The following is a 22,500-nucleotide window of genomic DNA, read 5'->3' as shown; positions in this document are numbered from 1 at the left end:
CACACACGTCCACCCACAAACAGGACAGACAGCGGCCGAAATCCTATTATTCAAACAAAGGAGAGCATTGCTGCACACAGACCAAAGGTTAGTTACCCTGCTGTTCCCCTCTATTCTTAACACAGACACACAATGGCCCTGTGTAGTCCAGTGTCTATATTTGACGCTCAGGCGGTGGCACTCATCAGCAGGTAGTGGACGTCAGTGGCCACACGGAGATAGGAGCAGACACTAAGCCTTTCTGGACCGAACTTATAACTCAATTAAAGGCTGCACTTTGCATTTGACACTTCGCATTTAACTCTTTATTATAGCACTCATGTGTTTCGGTGCAATGCCTCACAGTAAAAAGAATCCATGTATGCAAAGTACAACCTTCAATTGTTTTTTGTTGACTGGTGTTTAGCGGTCACTTTTGTCCAAAGCAACACAGACTCACAACGGCGGATTTGGCTGAACCCCCGAACAACCGATTGTCTAGTGGCTACGTTAACATTGCTCCTCCATGCCCACACGTTGTTAGTGGACGCCAGTTGACCTTCCAGGTCAGGGATTACATGAAGTCCATGAAGTGTCATGCCAATGTACAGAACATTCAAGCACAACAAACGCATTTCAGCTTCACATTCAGCTTTGGCATTCATAGGTAGCGATGACCACACTAGGTCATCCACCCACCACGTGTAAGATCACAGAGCACACTGCATTGGACAAACAACATCACAACAGGACAGCATCGCTCTATCACCCCCACCAACACTCTGCACTGCACCCACCCAGATCACATGCACTGGGAGAGGGCACTCCATGCTGACCAACAACACATCCACCTCTCCTCCACCTCCACCTTCTCTCCCTCCCTCCCTCCATCCACACCTCTTTTTCTCCTGCTCCAGTCTCTCCATCTTCTCCAGCACGGCCTGTTGGGATTTGAGGCGGAGGGCTTCCCACCTCTCCTGGTCCCTCCGGCTGCAGGAGCCCGGCAGGAAGTGGTGGGCTCCTCGGGCAGGTCCGCGGTTCATGCGCGCTCGTCGCGAGGCCAAATCGTCCCGCCGCACGTCGGGCACCTTCCTCTCGCCCGCGGCATCCTCCTCCTCTTCCTCCTCGTCTGAGTCCCAGGCGTGTGGCTGCTGGTTCCGCAGGAAGTCGTTCTCGCACCTGAGAATGATGTCCGGCGAGGCAGGCTTGACTCCCTCGGTCTCTCCGCCTGCATCTCTGGGACTGGACGTGGTGGGGTTGGTAAGACAGTGTGAGAGTTTGTCCACCCCACTGCTTTGACAAGGAGTTAGATTCGGAGGGCACCACACACCAAATCCACATACACCAATGTTATGGCACCAAACGCGCTTGCCAAAATATGCCAGAGGAGGACAGACCAAATGAAGAAGCAAGACCAAGCCTTACAAAAGATGCACTGTTCTAGCTGGAAGACAAAGAGGCAAACACACACATATACACCCGTAAAGGCAACTACAAAAAAAAGAGTCAAAGAAAAAAGAATCCACCATGTTGAGAGAACATGTCATAATTATCAGAGAGGCAAAGCATCTTTCATCAAACATTAGCATGGCCATCCCTCAAATCACACCATGCTCAAACGTGGCTTTAAAGTGAATGCACGCACACATCTTCCTAATAGATCTTCCAGTGTGGGTTAGTACCAGAACTGCAGTCAAGGTCACACACACACCACACCGAACATCAAAGAGCGTTTAGCAGTGTGAGTGTTATCAGTCCAGCTGCAAACCGGTGTGTAGTCGTAGCAATGCGCTGACCTGCCGTAGCGCACGGACGCGGGCAGCACTTTGATGCCGGCTTTCTCCAGCCTCTTCATCTTCCTCATCTTATCCTCTTCCTCCTCTTCATCTGCCTCCGGCCTGTCCTCGTCCTTCTCCACTGCTCCGTCCTGCGCCCACGTGACGGTCTTGGGGTGCCCGGCGCCCCGTGGCACTGTCCTCACCCTCACCTCCCTCAGGGAGCTGGCCGGGCACTTACTGCCCACCTGCGCCTCGTCCAGCTCCCCCTCAGAGGCCAGGCTCTCCTCCTGGATGGGCTCAGGGTGGCTGGGGAAGGAAATCGGTGAAGGGGTGAGGAGTGTGTGTGTGTGTGTGTGTGTGTGTGTGGGGGGGGGGGTTGGGGGTCATGGATCAGAGGTCAGAAGTCGGGGGTGGTCTGACCTCTCCCTCCGGTCCCCCTTCTACTCTCCCCCGACTGTATCGACAGTGAGAAGGGATGTGTGAGTGTGTGTGTGTGTGTGTGTGTGTGTGTGTGTGTGTGTGTGTGTGCGTGTGTGCATACATAGAGCAGGCACACATGAAAAGGAAAGAAGTGAAAATCAAAATGAAACAGTGAAAGAGTGGGAGAAATGACTCAGATGAACACCAGGTCAAGTATGATGCAGATGGCTGAGGAGGCGGATGGCTCCAGCGACAGCATGGCTGCAAAGCCTCCTCCACCTGACTGCAAGCAGGTGCACACAATAACCATGGTAACCCCTCATTAAGTGGCTGAGAGGTTTGCCGACTCCAGTCGGAGTGAAGTAACCATAGCGAACGGTCACCTGAGGCAAAGCTTAAAGTGGTTACCTGAAAAGACACGTCCCAATGTCCCCAACCAGTCAGCCCAGCACTACCACTCCACATAAGTGGAACACACGCACGCACACACACACACACACACACACACACACACACACACACACACACACACACACACACACACACACACACACACACACACACACACACACACACACACACACACACACACACACACCTTGGGAATTTCATTGAATTTGATTTAAGCTACCCTGAGTACACCTGTTTCCCCGACCTGCCCTGGTGGCATGGTTACCTGTAAGGTCTCTCGGCGCCGACAGGCGTGGTGGCGTTGCTCCAGCTCTTGCGTCCCTCCTCGCGCTCCGGCCTCTTCTTGCGCAGCGGCGTGGGCACGTAGGCGCTCTGGTTGCTCTTGTTGGGCAGGTACTGGTTGAAGGGGACGGCCGCGCGCGGCTCGTTGTAGGAGGTGCGCCGCGCCAGCATGTCGTCCTTACGCATGTCCGGAAGCTTCCGGGAATCACCCTCGGAGTCACTGCCTCGACCTGCGAAGGAGGGGAACAAAGAAAGGACGCATGAGTGTGTGTGTGTGTGTGTGTGTGTGTGTGTGGGGGGGGGTGTTGAGACACACGGCCTGGGGGCATATGTAACTGATCCAAACACAGCAGCAACGCTCCCATGGGCCTCATGTTGCAGTGAGCTGATTTCGCATTGTGTTCCATGTCAGGAAATTCATTGAACCAGGTACATGTTGCAGAGAATACAACCTTTATACACCATACTTCACACGATACAATACACAAGAGACATGAAGAATTGTAGGATTTCCTATAAAGTCAGATGTATGTTCTTGATTACAAACACAAACACACACACACACTTCTTATCAGCAGTGTCTGAATGTGCTGTTTAGCACTGAAGTGCGTTGTAACTGAGCTCCTCTAGCCCACTGTGTAAATTCCAGAGTGAGGTGGCTGCTTCATTAGGTCATCCAAATGTCAACAATGCCAAAAACAACCACAAGATGGCGCATTCAATTTGACTATTATCACTGAATATCTGAACATCTCTGTCTCACACACACACACACACACACACACACACACACACACACACACACACACACACACACACACACACACACACACACACACACACACACACACACACACACTATGAGTCAAGCAGTGGGCTGTTGAGAAAGTCTTTATCTTTCTGAATGAGAAGCTTCTGTCCTGTTCCTCAGATAGCCCTGAATAATGTTACATCTCTCTCTCTGTTTGTCTCTGTGTGTGTGTGTGTGTGTGTGTGTGTGTGTGTGTGTGTGTGTGTTGCAAATGCTGAGAAATAAATTTCTTATAACTGTTTTTGTAAGAGTGAAGTGACTCTAATGGAATCTGTGGGCTAGGCCTGTCAAAGTGATGTATACATGATATATATAATGGTATGACCTCACTGCCTGCATAATAAATAAAAAGAAACACACACACACACCACATATGTGTCACCCCACCCCACCCCCCGCACAAAGCTAAGATGTCACGCTACTTAAAGACATACAGTACACATAAAAACCACACATGTTCACATACTACCCCCCCCCACCCCCCATCTACATGGTTGCATCAGGGGAAAAGCAGAGGATCCCCTTCATTCATTGCTGCATCAGCAAGCCTCAAGCACTTTCAGGAGAGGTCAAAGGTGGTAGTCATGACTACGCCTGAGTGCTTCTGTCTACTCTACTGTAAATGCCTCGAGGTGAGCAATTTGACCTAGTCTCTAGAGTGCCCCTCCATTTGCCATGAGGCATCATGGTACATTAAAGCCGACTCTCGTCCAGTCTCATCCACTGCACTCTGCAGCAGTGCAGGCCAGAGCAACAGACCTCCCCCTGGGATTAGGGCCAGTCTTGGACAGCACTTCATCCAGAGATTCCCCATTTTCAATGCATTTCAGAGCAGGAGGCTCTGAATAATCTCAGTCTGGGAATGTAGCCATTATGAACTGTCTTGTGTACTGTCTGACCTAGAACATTCTACTAGCACACCAGCACCACTTCCTCTTCTCTCCATTGGACTAAAGGGGGGGGGGGGGGGGGTGCTAGCTTGCTTATGCTGATAGGACCCAAATGTTGTGAAAGCTTAGTGTTATGTAGCTAAGAGGATTTCATCTCCACCGGTGTCAAAGTTCATCTTATAAATCAGATTAGTAAACTTTCATTTTCATTTTTTAGTGAATTTTAAACACTGTGGGGATTGGGGATATGATTCGCCTGGTGCACACCTGGTAACCGACAGGCTATGCAATGGACGAATGAAAGAACACAGAGGTGTGTACCAACTGTTCTGACGAATGTGACATGTGTGTGTGTGTGTGAGAGAGAGAAAGAGAGTGGGTGTGTTAGTGCATTAAGTGCGTCTGTATATGAGTTTCTGGGTATGTGTGTGACTGTATACATACTGTATTTGTGTGCATGTATGTGTGTGTTTGTGCGTGTGTGAGAGTGAGTGTCTATGACTAGCCTATGTCTAGCCTTGTGTGCTTGAGTGTATGTGTGTGTGTGTGAGTGTGTGACTGTGTGTGCATATGTATGTTGACAATGTGTGACAGAGATAAGGAGACAGCTGCAGTCCCCTCTCTCTCTCTCTCTCTCGCTGTTCAGCTGCGAGTGGGCAGATCGACTGGCCACAGCTGCTCTCTTAGAGACGAGCTGGACAACGCAGCCCAACCCAGCTCTCAGACACACAGAGCAGGATGCTGCCCGTGAGGGTCTTGACACAGTTAAAACCCCCTCAACACACCCACCACACTGGGGGGCTCTTAAAAGACATATGGAACATGTGTGGGTGTGTGTGTGTGTGTGTGTGTGTGCGCGCACCCATACACACACACACACACACACAAACACATGTGAGGGTTCTGATATGATGACATATGACACACACACACACACACACACACACACACACACACACACACACACACACACACACACACACACACACACACACACACACACTCGTGAGGGTTCTGATATGGATGACATATGGAACACACACACACACTGATTGATGTAACTTAGTAAAGGACAAAAACACTGACTGACTGTCTGTCTGGAGAAAACCCATTCACATAGTGCTGTCATTCACCCTAAAGCCATGTCTGTATGGTGAAGAGTATGCATATCTTGTTGTGATAGCTTAATTGAGAGTATTTAAAGTATTTATTTGCACAAAACAAAAAGACTTATGAGATCCAGGAAATCAAACTAGCTTTACGCAAGCGGTATGACAGGTATGATAGGCGATATGATAACTTCCTTATCAGGCTGGACATTATTGGCTATCTATGTATTCCTACTGTTTTTAAAAAAAAGAACAAACAAAGCATTTTTTCAGAATATGAGAGGACATGGAGAAGTTAAGCACTGCTAGCATAACGCTAATGCTACACATTGGTCTCTATGAAAGGCAGTGGGTGAGAGGGAAGGCGGTGCGTACCGTCGCTGTTGCCCCGGAGGACCACGTCTGGGGAGGGCGTCTGCTGTGAGCGCGAGCCGTAAGAGTCCAGGCTGTCGAATGAGTCGTCTCGAGCGTGTCGAGGAGGGGACAGAGACTCGCTCCGCTCCGAGTCCCAGCAGTCAATGTAACCGCTGTCACGGATACTGCGATTAGGGCTCTCTGTGTCCTCACACTCCTAAACACATACACGCGCGCGCACACACACACAGACACACGCACACGCACACGCACACACACACAGAATCGCGCGTGCACACACACACACGCACACACACACACACACACACACACACACACACACACACACACACACACAGACTCACGCGCGCACACACACACACGCACACACATGGACATAAACATACATATGAACAAGGCACAAAAAGAAAATCACAAAATCAGAATGAGCGAAAGTTCCTACAAACTGGACCAGCATAACGTGTGGTTGAGTGCTCAGGTGGACGACGCCCCTTACCTTTCTCAGGTGAGACAGGAGCCCTTCAAACTCCTTCAGGTCTAGCGTGGGGCCACTGTATGTCGCACAGCCATTGGCTGCTTTCCCAAGCCAGTATATGGTGATCAACACCTGAACAATCAGTACAGCAGAAACTTCATAAATATATATATATATATATATACAGTGTCTGGATAGCTATGAAAACCTTATGCTCATGGACATTGTACACAATGCAAACACACATAGAAATGCATGCATTTGCAAAGACTGGCAATGTGGAAGTGCAATGGTAGGGGGTCTACAAGAGAGTAGGCGGGCTGTGCTGTACTCACATTCTTAAGCTTCCTGTTGCAATCAGAGCCACTGTGAGACAGGAGAAGCAGAGAGGTGATGAGAGCAGTGGAAGACAGAGCACACACATGTCCTCCTCACAGCTCACACACGCACGCATGCACACGCACAAATACACACCATACATACACACACACACAGCATACACACACCCACAAATACAAAACACACACAACCACACATGCACACAAACGCACACACACACACACACACACACACACACAAATACACACTATATACACACACACACAAATACACGTGCACACAAACACACACATGCACACCATATACTCACACATAAACAGAAAAGACACACCATACACACAAACACAACCACACACACACACACACACGCGCGCGCACACACACATTCTCTCCCAAACAAAGAGTGGACCTACGTTAAGTTAGCACGTATGGACGTGTCCTGAAGATCCCCAGGGTCAAACAGCTGTGATCCTTTCAGGCCCAACTCTTCACAGCCTCTGAGGAACAGAGTCAGGTTATCCTACAGAGAGTGAATGGACAGACAGAGAGAGATAATGGAGAAAAAGAGAGAGAGAGAGAGAATGGAGAGAGAGAGGGGGAGAAAGAGAGAGGGAAAAAAAAAACCATATTAATAGGCATACCGTAAATACACAAACCTTTCTGTGGGTTTCCATATCACAGCCACACACATGCATGTGCGTGCACACACACAGACACACGCACGCAGACACACACGCACGAACGCGCGCACATTTTTATAAACTGTATGTTGTTTGATTTATGCTTGAGTTAAACTTAAATGAGATTATGGCTAAAAAGGAACCAATGCTTAGAACCGCTTCATTCCTCTGCTCATAAATAGTCAGACTCATGTCCCACATGGGTTACCTTTAATCAGGTTAATCCCAAATTCTGATGAAAATTATGGGTTATTGACTTCTCTGAGCTACTCATAGTGTGTGTTTCTGTGTGTGTGTGTCTGTCTGTCTGTGTCTGTGTGTGTCACTGTGTGTATAAATGTCACAGCCATAAAACTGGGTGTTCCTTTGTGTTGTTATCTGTGTGTGTATGTGTGTGTGTGTGTGTGTGTGTGTGTGTGTGTCTGTGGCTGTGGTCAGCACAAATCAAGCATCCTGCTGTTATGTGAACAAGTAAGAGCAGGATATGGCTCCTAGCCGATCCTCCCTGACATCACTGCTCAGTGATCTTAAGGTCATGTCAGTTCAGCACCCTCTACAATGCGCGAGTCAATGACCACACAAAGCCTGGGCTGTTACAAGGGCACACACACACACACACACACACACACACACACCACACAATGACCACACAAAGCCTGGGCTGTTACAAGGGCACACACACACACACACACACACACACACACACACACACACGCCTCAACGCAATGACACACACAAAGCCTGGGCTGTTACAAGGGCACACACGCACACACACACACACACACACACACACACAAACACACACACACACACACCTCAACGCAATGACCACACAAAGCCTGGGCTGTTACAAGGGCACACACACACACACACACACCTCAACGCAATGACCACACAAAGCCTGGGCTGTTACAAGGGCACACACACACACACACACACACGCCTCAACGCAAACAGCATCAAACACACAAACAGCTCGCTCTCAGCTGTCTCTCAAACAGTGACAGATAAGCTCACCCGGTCTCATTCTCTCTCCTCTCATAGAACCACACACACACAGCCACAAACACACTTTTCACAAATACACACAATCTCTCTGTCTCTATCTCTCTAACTCACACACATACCACACACACACACACACACACACAGTCACCTAACAGTGGAGGTTTTGTTCCCAAGCTGCAATGCTGAGAGAGCAGGTTTGACACTAGCTGAAACAGGGAGGGGGCAGTCACGCTACCCACAAGCACGCACACACGCACACACACACACACACACACACACAAAATCACACCTCTCAATATACAGTACAATCACACAGACCTCTACCACATCTCAACGCTCCCCAAACACATTAGTCTGCCCCTCATAATCACACAAGCACACACACACACACACACACACACACACACACACACACACACACACACACACACACACACACACACACACACACACACACTGCTACACGATCACACACACACACACACACTGTTCTCACCAGTCCAGCTATGGGAGTAGGAAGTCTGTTGATCTTCTTCACAAGCCCTGGTTTGATGGAGCTCAGCAACCTGAAGAAACAAGGAAATTAAAATGCATTAACAGCATGTGTGTGTGTGTGTGTGTGTGTGTGTGTGTGTGTGTGTGTGTGTTTGCAGAAGTGTCTCTTTCTGTACTGGAATATATGTATGTATGTATGTGTGTGTGTGTGTGTGTGTGTGTGTGTGTGTGGGGGAGGGGGGGGGGGGAGGCTGCAACTTGTTTCCTGGCATGAGACACAGTATGTATTTGTGGGACAAAGAAGATTTGGGATGTTATGTGTGATGTGAAACACAGGTCCACAGAGATTAGACCACAGACAAGGAGTACAGACAAGGGAGATGATGTCAGGTTGTCCTTGCTTAAGTGCTGACTATGGGTTTTCAGAGTCACACACACACACCAACATTTCTATTAAATTTAACCCTATCCTTAACCCTTATCTTTAGTAAAGGCATGCTTTGATACGTTCAAATGTATTATTTTTGTGTGTTCAACATGTTGGTGGCAGAACACACACACATCACAAACTCCTACTCTCTGAATGTACATTCCGACAAAAAAAAAAAGAACACCTGTATTTTTGATTTTCCTCCCGATTCCTTTAAATGAGTGTGCTAAGAGGACAACTGAACTTCATCTAGGACAGAGTCTGCATGATTTAGCTTTGGAAAACTGACAAATGGATATAATTATGTCTTTGGGTTGAGTTCATTTCTACCTCTACCGAGAGAGTTTCTTTGGAAATCCTTCAGCTTCAACTGTCCTCTGTAACAACAACCATGTGTAGCATCGGGAGAACTCCAGGCTTTTACGGAGCCGTGATTGAGTGAATGAAACCACAACAGAGGAAGTCAACATCCATCAGAATTTTCTGCACAGTGACCAGGACCACCGCAACTCTGGCCAGGAATCTGGTCAATTTACGTTAACGGCCAGATTCTTTCTTTTCAAACAGCAGCCCACAACACAATGGAAGTCTTTGTCGTGATCAGCGTTTTCATGAGTTGCCAGCAGCAAATCAGCAAAATCCTCTTTTCCATTTCTCAAGTTTGGAGGCCTGGTGCACCCTCACATTCCCAGTAACCTGATGCAACAGCTGAACTGTAACGAGTTTACTTTGTGAGATCCTAGATAGTGGATGCTAGTACACGTATAGTCTATAGTGTATAGTGCATTTAATCTACCGTATTTTCCGGACTATAAGTCAAAACTATGAAAAAAAGTGTGACTTATAGTCTGGAAAATACGGTATTCATCATATATATTATTTATTAATCATGAGTTGGTACATGGAACAGCCATAATGCAATATGTAGTGCACTGATCAGTGCTGTGAAGAAGGTAGGCTTAGTCCACTCACTCGCACAGCAGAATGCCGTTCTCTAGACCTCCACGGAAGTCCTTGTCTCCGAAGCTTCTTCCCGTCACTGCCTGCGAATGCAAACACACACAGACACTATTAAGCTATACTACGCAATAAAAGTGCAGAGTATACAGAATAAATGTTACATGCAACACCATGGGGAACTTCAGCTGGGCAAAGTGAGAGGATTACATCATACTTATGTGCCATTATGAATTATACAACAGGGGACAATTTTCCAAATAGGGCCCCTCACCCACAAACACTCCAGCACCACAAGTAGATCACAGACTGCAACCCCCCCCCCCCACACACACACACAGGCCTTAGGGGTCGTCTGTGCCCTTTGACCCTCATGATAGTAGGCCTGCTGGAATGATCTGGAATGATTTCAGCACACTGCAACTGCATAACTCTGCTTGCTAGCTACACTGAAGAATGCTACATTGATGCAACTTGACACGGAGACCTCTGGAGGGTCCCAATTGAGGACCTGAGCCTCTCAGTGCACATTTGCAATCCTGCATTAACCTGCCCACATCATACCAGCCTTTCATATCTGGTGTAAACAGAGTAGTGGTTTGTGGAACCGATATGGAACATCTTTTATTAAACCTCAATTTAAGTCTTTAAGTCTCTCTCCCTCTCTCTCTCTCTCTCTCTCTCAGTCCCCTACTCTGCCTGTCACGCACATCACATCACCACAGCACACTAAAAGAGGGGGACGCATGACACACAACACACACAAGGCACATCACACAGCATGAGCTCAATGCCAAACAATGCACTCCACATTCCCTACACTTCTCAAAGCCTGGCCCATATTGGACACATTCACACTAGTGCTTCCACGGGTTAGCTGCTAATTACCAGTTTTTACTTTTTTTAAATAAATAAATAAAAAAATAAAATAAAATTGTACTGTTCAAAATGTCTGGTAATTATGCTTAATAAACAGCATAAAATATATCCATAAAACAAACAGGATATTTGCTTTGTGACCAAAGCCATTAAGATAAATAGCAGCAATACATCTTTATTGAGTAGGCTACAGCAAGTTCATGCTCAGTATCAAAGAGAGAGCTGATTTTAGCCGGTTTGGTTTCATGCTTAGCTTCAGAGAGAAAGCTGATTTTAGCCAGTTCTGTTTCATGCTCAGCTTCAGACTGAGCTCCCTGCTCAAGTGTGTGTGTGTGTGTGTGTGTGTGTGTGCTTCAGACTGAGCTCCCTGCCCCAGCGCCTTCCCCCACGTTGGCAGTGGTGGTGGTAAATACTTGTACTTGTACTCTACTTGTCTGTAAATCTGATTGGTCAGACACATCACGGTGATTAGCTAATCCAATTGTTCTATTTCTACAAGGAGGGCAAACTATATTGGAGACATCAGCAGCCATTTGTTCATTTGAAAGCCTATAATGTAATTACAAAATTACAAACAGCAACAGTAAACAGCACAGCTTTAGCTTTTTTCTACAGTGTTACACCATTGGTTCCTAAGTTTCACTTCTATGGCTGCCTAAGATGGACAGTTGGACAGTGTTTGATTGCATCAATTTGGAATAGGCAAGGCTGAAGTTGCAACCAACACTATATCAGATGGATGGGACTTTGCTATTAAATACTCAGGTTGATTACCCTCCAGCTAGATGCCTAAATTGGGATGATTCTCTCTGAAGACACTGCCTTTATTTTGTAAAAATAGGAGTATATTAGATGGGCAAATTTGTGCTTGTGACAGATTGTTTTGAATTTGTCCAAAAATAATTTCTGGATATCTGAAAGTAGGAGAAACCCTGATGGTAAATGTGGGTTCCTTTATGGTAAATCAGGTTTCCAGTATGGTAAATATTGTTTCCTTTTCTCACTTCTCTCAGTCAGCTAGCCAGGAAGACCACTCGTATGACCTCAAACAGTCACATCTCTTGAGAAAATAGTTTATGAATGTAATTAATTTGGCAAATCTGGTTCCTCTATTTATATCAGACCACTTTAACCATCCCAGCATGCTACCAAACTAACACAAATCCCAGTCTACACACAGTGTGTATGTGTGTGTGTGTGTGTGTGTGTGTGTGTGTGTGTGTGTGTAGGTGTGTGTAGGTGTGTGTAGGTGTGTGTAGTGTGTCTGTATCTGTGTGTGTCTGTGTGTGTCTGTGTGTGTGTGTTTTATGATAAAATTACTAAATATCCTCTCCTTGCAAAAATCAGTGACCTAGGCTATGTATGTAAGTTCATAGCATTGATATTTGGCAACTTGGGACATGTCCACAAACTGACTGTCAGTGGGCTACGACTGTCAGGGCTATCAAAAAGAAAATCTAAATAACAGGCAAAATTGTGCTCTACATGCTGTGATGGCGTCTTTCTGTGTGGCGTAGGTGATGCTTTATGTGCCCTTGAGTGTCAAAGATGTAACATCTCTAAGAATAGTTGAATCCTTTCTGTAAGAAATCTGATTGGTGGATTCAAAAAAAAGAATTCAAATGTGTGTGTATAGTGGCTTCACTAGTCCATTTTGTAGGTATGTGAGACTGGAGGGGAAGTGACCCCTGTTGAGTGGAGTATTCTAGAACACAGCGGTCACCCCTGCAGTGACCCCAGTCCACAGTTACTCTGTGAGTCGGTACGCTGAAACACAGCGGTCACCCCCTCACCAGAGCAGTGAGCCCAGGCCTCACACTCACTGGGATCGACACAGCAGAGGAAATCAATGAAGTGTACTCACGGATGCGCGAACTCGCACGCACGCACGCACGCACGCACGCACGCACGCACACACGCTTTTGCATTGTTTACTCTATGTGTATGTTTGTGTATGTGTAACATACTGTTACTTCTGCAGCAGGTATTGCACAACCAGCGTTGCTGTGATGAGGAAGGGTCGGAAGGGCCTCTTTCAGCCATCAGCCTCTAATCCACATTATTTAACACACTTAGGCCCTAAGCCTTTTAACTTGCACTCTGTCATCCACGGCTAAGTGTGTGTGTGTGTGTGTGTGTGTGTGTGTGTGTGTGTGTGTGTGTGTGTGTGTGAAGTTAAATAACAGGAGATAAAACTCCTAACACTAAAACAAATGCAAGAGGTGTGACGTGAGAATTAAGTGGCATTTCATCTGGCTTGGCCAAATGGACAATGCTGCTTCACGTGGCCCTGCAGTAAATAGATGAACCAAAGCACCACTGACTACTGAATACATGACTGGCACACAAGGCCAGCGTTGGACAACAGGAGATAGTGGTGCCAACAGGACAGAACAGAACAAAGAGATGGGGAGAGAGAGAGAACAGAACAAAGAGAGACAGAGAGAGAGAGAGAGAGAATAGACTGATTCATAGAATCATTCTCTCCTGCCATCCCTGAAAAGGCACAACAGCTGACACTATATCTGTTAGTGAGGTCAGTCATTTTCTTTTATAGAAACAGACCCAGCTCCTCCAAGGTCACTTGTGTGTGTGTGTGTGTGTGTGTGTGTGTGTGTGTGTGTGTGTGTGTGTGTGTGTGTGTGTGTGAGAGTGAGTGAGTGAGTGAGTGAGTGAGAGAGAGAGAGAGAAAGAGAGAGGAATAGAGTGTGTCTGTGTCTGTGTCTGTATGTGTGTGTGAGAGAGAGAGAGAGAGAGAGAAAGAGTGTGGTGTATGTGTTATCCAAATGTATTATAATATAAGCTTTCAGTTCATTTTGCACCAATCATACTAGATTAACATTCTGAAAAACTCACTGTCACTGTCTCTGGAGGTCATCCTCACTATCTGTGTGTGTGTGTGTGTGTGTGTGTGTCATTCTTGCTGTCCCTGGCCTCTCCCTCTATAATACCCCCTCCCACACACACACACACACACACACACACACACACACACACACGTTGGATTAGTTAAGTGAGATCAGTGATCTTATTGCTTTGTCAGGCCGGAGGTAGTGATACGTTTGGAATGAGATTAGAATCCAAATTCAGCTGACAGAGGGAAGGAGCTTCAGATATTGAGGATGGAGGGGAGGTCAAAGGTCAGGAGCCATGGGGTCGTTTATCTGAAAGGTCAGCACGTGGAGGGCCTGCACAATTCGGGCTGAACATGGGTGGTCTGTCTGAGCTGAGATAGCAGCCACTGGACTGGGGAGCACAGAGGTACACACACACACACACACACACACACACACACACACACACACACACACACACACACACACACACACACACACACACACACACACACTTCTCTCCCTCATCTCACCACAAAGTTTGTGTGCCTCACAAACAGACAGTCAGACAGAGAGAGAGAATGTGTGAGAAACAGAGAGAGAAAGAGACAGAGAGAGAGAAGGCCAGGGGTTAAACCAATGCTTGGGATGCTGCAGTGCAAAATGGTGTCAGCACAATAACCCCCCTCCAGCCCAGCCACCTCCACACCCCCAGCATACCACTAAACAAAACAGCCTCTGTGTGAGGGAGGGACGAGGGACCGGCCTGCTCGGGCTGCAGCGATGGTCACGTATTAACTACAACCGTCAACCAGGCACAACTTCAACACACACACACACACACACACACACACACACACACACACACACACACACACACACACCATAACAACAAAGCACTACTAGCTAAAAACAAGCCAAGCATTTATCCCACCAATCCTTTTCATCCCCACTCAGCATACTCCACACACACAGACACACTCACAAACACACAAATACACACACACACACACACACACACACACACACACCCAGGCACAGGCACACTCACAAACACAAATACACACACACACACACATGCAAATGCTCCACAGGCATCTTGCACAAGAGAACCCTGGACTAGACAGAGGCTGCTGAACTCTTTTGTCGTAAACATGCGTGACTGCCAACCTGGGCCCTGCACAGACCCCAGGCAAAGAGCAAACTCTCCAATCCAAACCACCCCGCCACTAATTAGACAGACAAGTGGCACCAGGACCGAGTAACATGAGACTGCCACTAATTGGGGTGTGTGAGCCACGGCTGTCATTCCAAACACACTCCCCAGCCTTCATTACCCTCCGCCTTAATGAGGCCTGCTTAAAGTGTGTGTGTGAGTGTGTGTGGGAGGGGGGGTTCAGGAAATGGAGGGGCCAACAATTTTCCCTTGTCTTACCCAAGGAACCATCATTCAGAGTTATGTCTAGGCAGCACTACAAAGTTCTACTGCAAGTTATAGGACATTCAAAGGAGGCACTCAAAGGACAAAGTTTTTTTGTTTGGCCTTTTCTCAATTCTTAAAAAAATAGTAAGGAATATCCACACACAAGCTCTCCTTCTTTTTGTTTATTAAAGTTGCACCAAAAGTAACGTTTTGAGCCTTAAGCTCTTCATCAGACTTGTGTGCATGTTACGTTTGTTTGGATTGCCTTTTCTCAACTCTGCCATTTTTTTTCATGGACAGACAGAGCAGCACAGACTGATCGGTATACTGCTTTTCAACGTGTCAGTGGGTGGGACCGGGGTAATAGAGCTGAAAGCTGAGGTTTGATTTATTGAGTGACACACAGCCGGAGGTCTTTTCCATAAGGCCATAATGTATACAGACGGCTCTTTCACTGCACACTCCAATTCATGACATCATTAGGTGCCACATGAAAGGGGGTCCCCCTTCTAAAATCTTGCAATTGGCCACATGCCTTTGATTTGGCATGAACAGTCAAATTGGCATGAATCAGAAAAAAACATGAAATTGAATTCATCAGACAGAAAGCCACAACAGAGGAGGAATCCACAAGGCCTATTCATCTTGACCTGTGACATCCAGAATAAAAGAAAAGATTTTTGAATCAAAAGTCTCTGACTTTTCCACTCAGTCTGTCGAGCCCCTGCCAGAGTCTCAACACACACACTCTCTCACACACACACACACGCACTCCTGTCTAATGGGAGCCATGAACACAGCATTGTTTCTATGCTTGTTACATGAATGTTGACCAGATGTATTCCAGCCACACTCTCTCTTCCTCTCACACTCCTTCCCTCCCTCTCTTTCTCCCTCCATCTGCTGCGGCCCACGCTCCCTGGGTATCTTGGCTGGAGGGCTGAGGAGCACATCAGGCCCATTAGGCGGGGGAGCCCACAGCCAATCACTCCCATGCCTCCTCCTCCCCACCGCACCACAGTGGATGGCCTCCATCAGAGCAGCAGAGCAAAGAGACAATCAACATCTGAGGCTACAAACACCACCATACACTACTACTGAGGACTGGACTATGAAGCGAGGTCACCGGCTAACGCAGGTTACCACTGTAACCACTGAAGCAACCACTGATCTCTAAAAGAACGCTGCACTAAGCTACTGTTAATTAACTAAAGTGCCGTGTTGTTTGGAGATCAGCGGTTAGTCCTGAGGTTACCTGGGTACGCCCGTAACCTTGTTTCATACTAGTATACCCCTCTGGTCCATTTAGATGTTTATGTTTAGAGTTCTAAACAGTTGCAGGGCTGGGCTGTGGTAGTGTAATGGCTAAGGAGCTGGGTTAGCATGCGGTAGCAAGAAAAGTTGTGGGTTCAATGCCCGACTTCCACCGAGCAAGGCACTTAACCCTGAGTTTATATTGCAGGGCCCTTGTAAAATAATTGACACATGTAAGCTGCTAGAAGCGTCTGCTGAATGAATACATGTAATGTAATGTAAAGGATGTAGACACCCCCACCAGCCATGATAAATAAAACACACAGAGCACATACAATACAACTAAATGCAGCTGACATCTATTAACCTGAAGTGGCATGTCCCAGTCTCTCTCACACACACACACACACACACACACACACACACACACACACACACACACACAGTGGCATGTCCCAACAGACTGGCTCTCCTTTTGCTTTCAAGACCAATTTCAGCCATATTCATTCTACACAATCTGTTCAACACCGATTGTTCCAGCAGCAGACCCAGATAAAACAGAAGCTACGTTGACCACGCCGACCCCGTTGCCTGGCTCTCCCTTTTCCTCTCCCGCTCCCTCTCTGTGCAGCCTGGTCCTGTGCTGTCTGTGCCTAACGTGGTGGAGACATCGATTCGGATCTCCATCTCTCCGGCTAGCGGCGATCAGCTAGCGGCAGCGCTAGCTGTGCCACGGCGCCCGGTGCCAGCGCAGTGGAATGTGGGTCAGAGCTTGATTGGTCTCTGCGGTGGAGACATCGACACAGAGAGAAAAAGAAAAGAGAGGCAAACGAGGCTGGGATGAATGTGAACCTAAACCAGAGAGGCCTTTTTATGGATGTGGTTTTGGAGACGTAAATGCACACACACTCACTCACACAAACACACACACACATAAACAGACACACACCCATTGTTGGCCCAGCATCCCTCGGCAGGGCTTAGAGGGGGGGAGTGGTGCTGGCCTGATTTCACCCGTGCAGATTGCTCACCCCCTCACATGCTTCTCATGCGTGAACACACACTCAGGCTCAGCACTGTCAGACTAAATGGTCCAATGCATTCATCTATACATCCTGTCATTGGGTTTGCTCACACATCAACACCTGTGTACAAGTGTGTGTGTGTGTGTGTGTGTGTGTGTGTGTGTGTGTGTGTGTGTGTGTGTGTGTGTCTGTGTGTGTGTCTGTGTCTGTGTGTGTGTGTGTCTGTGTGTGTGTGTGTGTGTGTGTCTGTGTGTGTCTGTCTGCTGAGCCATCTACAGTAAGGAATCCCTGCCATGTAAAGTTGTAGGCTACGGATGTATTAGTAGTACTGACACAGCAAGTATGTTTTGTTTTTGAAAATATATCTATTTGTGTATGGATGTAGAAGTGCCTGTGCTCTTGCATCTATTGAAGTATCTATCGATTTGGATTTATTTGGGCAGCATACGCAGTCACAAACACATGTGTCTCTCTCTCACACACACACACACACACACACACACACATTAAAGTTAAGCTTCAACTAAGCCTTGTGGCCAGTTCAACATCCCACAAATAGCTATGGGGCCTTCCAGTATACTGACCATCACCTGGCCTCACCAAGAGCCTCTCAGCAGCTGGTGCGCAACTGTCTGCGCTGCAGTCAGTCGGTGGGACACTCACTGGTCCACAGTACAACCTTTCAATTACTTTTATTAAATTAGCAGACGCTTTTATTCAAAGTGACTTACAAAATGAGGAACAACATTCAAACCACATTGCAAAGGAAATCTTAGGTACTACCATAGATACTAATAAAGTGAAACCTTAGGCACTACAATAGATAGGAGCAGTGAGGGGTTAGGTGCCTTGCTCAAGGGCACTTCAGCCGTGGCCTACTGGTTAGCGCTTCAGACTTGTAACCGGAGGGTTGCCGGTTCGAACCCCGACCAGTAGGCCACGGCTGAAGTGCCCTTGAGCAAGGCACCTAACCCCTCACTGCTCCCCGAGCGCCGCTGTTGTTGCAGGCAGCTCACTGCGCCGGGATTAGTGTGTGCTTCTGTTAACTGTGTGCTGAGTGTGTTTCACTAATTCACGGATTGGGATAAATGCAGAGACCAAATTTCCCTCACGGGATCAAAAGAGTATATATACTTCTACTTAGATACTACCATCGGAGAATGTAAGTGCAGAAGTTTCAGTACGAGTCAAAGATGTGATGGAAGGAAGTGGTAGAAGGAAAAGGAGGGATGAAGGGAAGTGATGTAAAAGAGGAGGATCGGGCTGGGAATGGACTGGAGGTAGAGACAGAGAACACAGAGGCCTGTGGGATCAAATGAAGAGGGCTGGAAAGGGGGAAATCCTTAGTGATTGACAGCAGCATGACAGGGAATTACAGGACGTACCAAATTAAACCAAACAGTCCTCGTCGTCATGGCTAAAAGGACGCACTTGCTGGTGCCTATTACACACACTCAAGCACACATGAACACATTTAAACTGCCTCCCTCCTATACAGATTGTACATGTGTGTGTGGGGGCGGGGGGGGTGTTGCAGTAATACAATGATTACATAACCAGCTTTTCTTTTCCTGTTCCACATACATTAGCTCCCAGACTTTGTGTTACTACCACAGGGAGATTAAGATACAGAAAGTGTGTGTGTGTGTGTGTGTGTGTGTGTGTGTGTGTGTGACCCTGGAAATCCAGAGTTCTCGCGAAAGCACAATGGAATGAACTCTGGCAAAGAGCAATGATGCACGTTACTTTTACCCAAACATTCCGGGGAACCTGATGAAGGTTAACTAATGAACTGATGAAGACAGCGATGCAACGTTGGAGGACAGTACACATTGGTTTGTAGTGTTATCCGATTGTGTCGAAGTCTGAAATCATTCAGAGTAAACATGGTCTAGTGTTAACCAATTGCGTGCAGTGAGATTTTTAAATGCATGCTTGTTGCCGCCCCTCGAGTTGGGCCATTACATTGTACATGGCCAGACCCTTAATCTTTCTAGATTATCAGTAGGCTTGGGTATCGAATATCGAGTATTGGTTGGAACCGGGACTATCTTTGCGATTTTCCCGGAATCGTTCAAAAGTTTAAATTTCGATTCCTAGTTTCGATTCCCAGTCCACCGACCTGAAGAAGAAACGGCTGAACACCAACGAAGAAGTCCATAGTTCATAGAATTAAAATTCATGGAGAAGGTCAGACTATTTCATTCAGAAAGCAGGGTTCCCGTGTATCCTTAAATAGTCTTAAATACAACTGAATTTTCGAGAAGTATTAAATGTGCATATGGGACAGCCAGCGAGTGCAAGAGAGCGAGTGATGTCTCAATCCAGTTTCGTGTATTTAAGTGTAGTGGTTGCAGTGTAGTGGTTGCAGAGTGAAGATGTTTTTCACGGGTGTGGTTAAAGGTGTGAAAACGGTAATAATACAGTAGGCCTATGTACAAAATAATATGCCTGACGTTTTCGTGGTGTAGCTGAGGCCAGAGAGATATACAGGTAGCCTACGTGGAATGAGGAAGCCTACGGTAGAATGAGCGGGAGAAAGAGCGATAGGCTGGCCATACGTTCGAATTTAGACCAGACATATGGATTTTAAAAGCCCTGTCCGGCGTTCGGCGCAGCCTCAAGCCGGACGCTCATTTGTTCTCCTTTTTGGAGTTGCGCTTGGCATCTAAAATCGTTGCTCGGACGCAGCATCGTTTAACAAACTATGGACGCGAAGACTGCTGGTCAAATGATGTGCAGTGCTTCGCAATCAGGAGGAAATACTGTATATGTTAAGTTGATCGATCTGTTTGCATCTTTCCAGCGTGTGTTGCTGGCCTAGCCTAGGGAAGAAAATATCTGTCTACGTTATAATAGCCTACCTGTAATATCTGTCAGCAGCTTGCTTGCCAGCGTTTCCCAGTAGGCTAGGCCTACTTCGCAAAAGTTGTGAACTATAACCGCATATTTTTTGAATGTCGGCGACTGGCTACATAAAAAAAAAACGTGCGTTCATAATACGTGCGTGCTTGAGATGAAACCAGCAGTTTTCAGCAGGATCATGCGAGGAGGACCTGTCTCTTAAAGGGACACCAGGCAAGCCTGATGCTTTTTCTCTACGAAACTACCCCTCGCTCGGTCTGAAGCTCTTTTCCTTTTCTTTGCATCTTCCGTCAAGGGTTTTCGCTGCTTCTTCGCCGGCTCTGCCATTATACACACGTTTGCAACAATCGCTAGCGTTTCGTTAGCCTCCCTCTGTGCTGTGGATGCAGGATGGAAACTGAAACTGCTTCGGTCGCCGGGTACGATACACTGAACTTGCAAGCGGGATATTCTTCCTACAGGCAGTAGGGGCGGGCGAGAGAGTCTTCATTCGCCCTGTAATGAGTCATTTAACCATATACCGACTTACCAAGATGATTAATTAACACGAAAACGTTGCCTGGTGTCCCTTTAATTCATTTAAAACAAGTCAATGGTTTTACAATGTTTCAGTCAAGCTTTGGTTGGTTTAGATACAACTGGTATGCAAAATGTAAAGCAGTGGATTAACTTTAATTTGCTGTGCTGCATATTGGACAATAGATGCAAATAGTAAATTGTATAGGCTTATTAAAATATGTAAATAGCTTAGTCTAACTTTGAAAAAAATATTGAAGGGAATCCAGTCCAGTGCACATGCCTTTGGCAAGTAGCCTAGGCTACTTCAGACACAGGTGAAGAACAGTCAGCCTCAGCAGTAAGCAAAACCAAATATGTAGGCTACAGCCAGCTTCAAAAGCAAGCAGCCCAGACCCTAAAATTGGGCATTTATACTGTAGCTTTGAAGGTAATTCACACACAATTATTTTTCTTTCGGCCAAAATATATTTGGTAACTTCTGTAGACATCCAAAATGGGGTGGGGGTTAAAATTAGTAGGAAAAAAAAACGATTGCATAAACAGTCATATATATCTTTTTGCCGTGGTATAGTCTTAAGTTTCATTTAGATGTCTTGAAAAGGTCTTAAAAGTCTTTAAATTTGCACTTGGAAAATGTGCAGATACCCTGAGAAAGACCGTTGGTTAGCTAGCTCATTTAAAATATCTTAAACTTTTTTTTTACCCTGCCTCTTAAAAAAATCGGAATCGAGAATCGTTAGGAACCGGAATCGAAATAAGAAATCGGAATTGGAATCGGAATCGTTCAAATTCAAACGATACCCAACCCTAATTATCAGGGTCTGGACTTTCCAGGCTATGTGTGTGTGTGTGTGTGAGAGAGAGAGAAACAGAGAGAGAAGGTGAGTGAGTGAGAGTGAGAGAGAGCGAGCGAGCGAGCAAGAGAGAGCGAGAGGCAGAGGGGGGGAGAGAGAGAGAGAGAGAGAGAGAGAGAGAGAGAGAGAGAGAGAGAGTTGGGGCCTCAGGATGATAACAGTAGATGGAGAACTGACAAGCCAATTAAGCAGCACACTGCCACACACATACACAGTCTCTCACACACACACACACACACACACACCTTCTGCCTCCAGATTCCAGAAGAAATGCACAGTGCAGTTCAATTATTTGTGCCTTCTACAATGTATCTACAACGTGCCTTTGCATCAAAAAGAACATGTTGAGTATAAATGTGTAAGGCCAGCCTTTTTGCATTCCTGAGACAGGAGAGGAATTCTCATGGC

The 22,500-nt window shown here is 46.7% G+C and overlaps 2 protein-coding genes across 3 annotated transcripts in view; both read right to left on the bottom strand.

Annotated features, from left to right (window-relative positions):
• LOC143134946 (uncharacterized) overlaps positions 1-2,487 on the bottom strand; it is a 4,171-nt gene extending 1,684 nt beyond the window's left edge. The window contains exons 1-3 of the mRNA XM_076295685.1: positions 2,462-2,487; positions 1,776-2,063; positions 877-1,272 (exon numbers count right to left, since the gene is read on the bottom strand). Of these exons, the coding sequence (XP_076151800.1) occupies positions 877-1,272; positions 1,776-2,063; positions 2,462-2,487 (710 nt within the window). The remainder of the gene's footprint in view (positions 1-876; positions 1,273-1,775; positions 2,064-2,461) is intronic.
• Positions 1-22,500, bottom strand: part of LOC143134005 (LIM and calponin homology domains-containing protein 1-like) — a 57,490-nt gene that overhangs the window by 21,728 nt on the left and 13,262 nt on the right. For both annotated transcript variants that reach the window (XM_076294033.1, XM_076294034.1), the window contains exons 2-8: positions 10,455-10,525; positions 9,054-9,123; positions 7,283-7,389; positions 6,866-6,896; positions 6,552-6,662; positions 6,056-6,251; positions 2,854-3,100 (exon numbers count right to left, since the gene is read on the bottom strand). In XM_076294033.1, coding sequence (XP_076150148.1) covers positions 2,854-3,100; positions 6,056-6,251; positions 6,552-6,662; positions 6,866-6,896; positions 7,283-7,389; positions 9,054-9,123; positions 10,455-10,525 — 833 coding nt within the window. The remainder of the gene's footprint in view (positions 1-2,853; positions 3,101-6,055; positions 6,252-6,551; positions 6,663-6,865; positions 6,897-7,282; positions 7,390-9,053; positions 9,124-10,454; positions 10,526-22,500) is intronic.

Source organism: Alosa pseudoharengus, unplaced genomic scaffold, assembly GCF_046254945.1.
Source record: "Alosa pseudoharengus isolate Yale_2024_CS ecotype anadromous, Long Island Sound unplaced genomic scaffold, YU_APseudo_1.1 YU_APseudo_1.1_scf_2, whole genome shotgun sequence".
Taxonomy (NCBI): domain Eukaryota; kingdom Metazoa; phylum Chordata; class Actinopteri; order Clupeiformes; family Clupeidae; genus Alosa; species Alosa pseudoharengus.
This window is presented reverse-complemented; position numbering and strand designations above follow the sequence as displayed.